The sequence below is a fragment of the Vicia villosa genome, linkage group LG3 (genome assembly GCF_029867415.1).
Source record: "Vicia villosa cultivar HV-30 ecotype Madison, WI linkage group LG3, Vvil1.0, whole genome shotgun sequence".
In the NCBI taxonomy this organism is placed as follows: Eukaryota; Viridiplantae; Streptophyta; class Magnoliopsida; order Fabales; family Fabaceae; genus Vicia; species Vicia villosa.
In genome coordinates, this window is record NC_081182.1 from 28747942 (window position 1) to 28750887 (window position 2946).

Consider the following 2946-nt stretch of genomic DNA (forward strand, 5'->3'; position numbering starts at 1 on the left):
TTGGCTTAAAATGAAACTTGTGTGTTGGTTTCATTTGGATACCTTGTCTATTTTAGGACTCAAGCACCTTATGTTGCCATATTTAACCACCCAAGGTGGTTGAGAGCTAGCCTGGCAATACCTTAACTTAATTCAATGGACCCATAACATAACTCATCACTTGTCATTCTAAACTATGCTTGCCTCTCTGGCTTCCAATCCAATTAGGTTTTCCGTTGATACCAGATGTCAAACTCAAACTCAAACTCGTGTTTAGTATTCTTTGACACGTAAATTTTAGTATATGTTACTATCCACTCGTGGTTTTAACTCTAGGACATAATTTTGTCGCGATTTTGTTGAAACCTTAAAATGTATTTTTTGTCAAAAATCGCGGTGATATAATGTTATTCGGTTAAATTTAAGGACAATGATAGAAAGAATTTGAATGGGAAATAAGAAAATGGAATGAGAAACTTTGTTCTTAGGTTGTTCCAAACTGCATTGGCAGTGGGACACCAACATAATAAAAAACAACAAAAATTACATCAAAAAGAACTATTCCTTCTTTATTTTTACATTCCTTGTCTCATAACACCTTGCATCTCCTTTCACATCTCTTAAGAGAAAGTTGCATTGCAGCCACAATTTTCATTTCCTTTCTTCAATAAAACCACCTAATCAAAAGATTAACAGTTCTTCATTAGTTTAAGACCTTCATTAATTAATACAAAATTTACAAAAAAATTGTATATTTATAATTATGATTATAAATTTATATATCATTATCACCTGGCTCCTCTGAAGCTTGTTTTCCACCAAGAGAATGCTTCTGGAATTTAGTCTTTCTCTGCAGAAACTGATAAATTTAGCTCAACGCAATCGAGTACGTAATGTTAATTAATTACCATAATGTGATATATATAATTTACCTTTGTTCTTGTTGCAGAGAAGCAAGGGGAATAATCAAGTGTATTATTATTATTATTCTCCACTGCTCCATTCCCAGAGAAACTGATTTTCTTCTGTTAAATTCAAATAGAACTCAAAAAAAAATGTTGCTAGAATTATGTGAATGAGATTGATTAGATTAGAATTTTGAGTTACCTTGGGATGGTTAAGAACATGGGAGCTAGCAGTATCATCAAGAGGTGAAGACTGTTGACTTTTTCTACCATATTCATTGACCTTCTTTTTGGATTCTTTAGAGCTTGAAGAGTAATTCCAATTTACACAATAGTTTTGTTGATAATCTTCCTCTACATGATAGTGTGGAGGTCCAGAAGAAGCATCAGAAACCATGGATAAATCTTCTTCTTCATCCTCTTCTTCCATCGTTGCGCCTTTTCCTTCATAATTATCCACACTTTTGCTATCGAAATGTTTTGCAGAAAAAGAGGAAGGGTTGAAGTAATTAGTCCAACCAGATTCACTTTCACTATTGTATTGCGAGTAATTCGACATATCCATATTTCGAGAATGAATGTGGTATAAAGATTATGGAAGTGTTATATAGATTTTGGTAAGGTGATGAATGAGTAGAGTTTGTAGAGTGGTAAAGGACCTATAAGAGTATAGTGCTTGTTAATGTGTTTTGTTGAGAGAGTATATAAGTAGAAGAAGATGAAGAAGAAGAAATAAAAAATAATTGATTAAACATAAAGAAGAAAAAAGTTGTAAAATGCTTGTCCCTTTAGTCACTCCTTTCGCCTTCTTATTTTATCTTTATGCGAATGAAATCAATATTTGCCAGTTGGCTTTGTGTGCATGTGTACTACAGTGTCAGTTAGTGTAGTAAACTCTGCATAGAGAGAAATTGAATGAGTGAGTGATTGAGAGAGAGAATCAATGAATGAATCAATGAATCAATGAATTACCAAACCAATTACCATGATTCCATATATCAAACTCAAACATAGTGCTGTCCTTTCAACTTGGTAAAACTTAATTTTAATTACTAATGATTCCTCAATCATTGTCTTTTTCTTTCTCTTAATGGTTGGTTCATAGCAAACATAGTACCAACAAACTAATTTATTTCAGCTATCAACTCATATTTTGTCTTCTTTTAATAATGTTTCTAGTAAACATGTAGTAAGTCCCTACAAGGCTACAACTTCAAATAATGCAGCATGCCAGCCATATCAGACTGTCGTTGGATTAACCAGTCTAGACAGACTGATATAAATCCAACGGTCATCGATAAAGCTGATACCAGATTACCATAACGAATGTAAATATGTAATGTAAGAATAAGATTAGACACAAATCCATTCTAGGAGCTAGACAAAGCCATGTTTCATAAAGACCAACAAAAAGAAACTAAGGTTGTTACAGATTCAAAAAATAAAAATGACTGATAGTTATTTAGGTAGAATATTCTGTTTAAATTGAATGCTTAAATGCTGTGCATGCAGTATAGGATAGAGAGGCCCCTCTATTGGATTTTTCCAAAACGTTACACTTAGTATTAGATGAAGGACACAGTAGAAAATATAATATAGAGTAAGTTATACACGTGTAGAATTTGCTTTTAGTGACAAAAACTCAGCTGAGCCAAAATTGAAGAAAATCCATAAGGTACTTATAATACTAAGAGGGCCCAGTAGAGTAACTAGCTGTTACCATATCTGTGATTTTGTACTGAAAAATAATGTCACATTTGGGTAACACTATGCTTGGGATCCGACACTTTTTGGCATATATCTATCTGGCTTACTATATGTTGCAATTTACAGGTAGATAGATACCTTTCAAATAGTTGTAAAAAGTTAAAAATTAATTTGACCCTAGCTTATTAGAATGAGGCAATTGTGTTGTGTTGATTATATAGTGCTACTATATAATAAAAATATAATTAGGTGAATTGACATTGAAATGTGACTTTACATAAAGTTGTCCCGCCAGTGTAATAGATTGTGTCTTTTTGCAGTTTTTGGATTTGCATGTTACTCTGTTAACCACTTG

At 32.6% G+C, this 2946-nt stretch overlaps 1 protein-coding gene across 1 annotated transcript; it reads right to left on the reverse strand.

The window, feature by feature from the left end:
* Nucleotides 1-422: 422 nt before the first annotated feature.
* LOC131655268 (protein SOB FIVE-LIKE 5-like) lies at nt 423-1831 on the reverse strand. The gene is made up of 4 exons (XM_058925162.1): nt 1087-1831; nt 912-1004; nt 772-829; nt 423-656 (listed from the first exon to the last, which is right to left on the reverse strand). Exons 1-4 carry the CDS (start codon nt 1447-1449, stop codon nt 631-633), a joined length of 540 nt encoding a protein of 179 aa, XP_058781145.1. The 5' UTR covers nt 1450-1831; the 3' UTR covers nt 423-630.
* Between the last annotated feature and the right edge of the window lie 1115 nt (nt 1832-2946).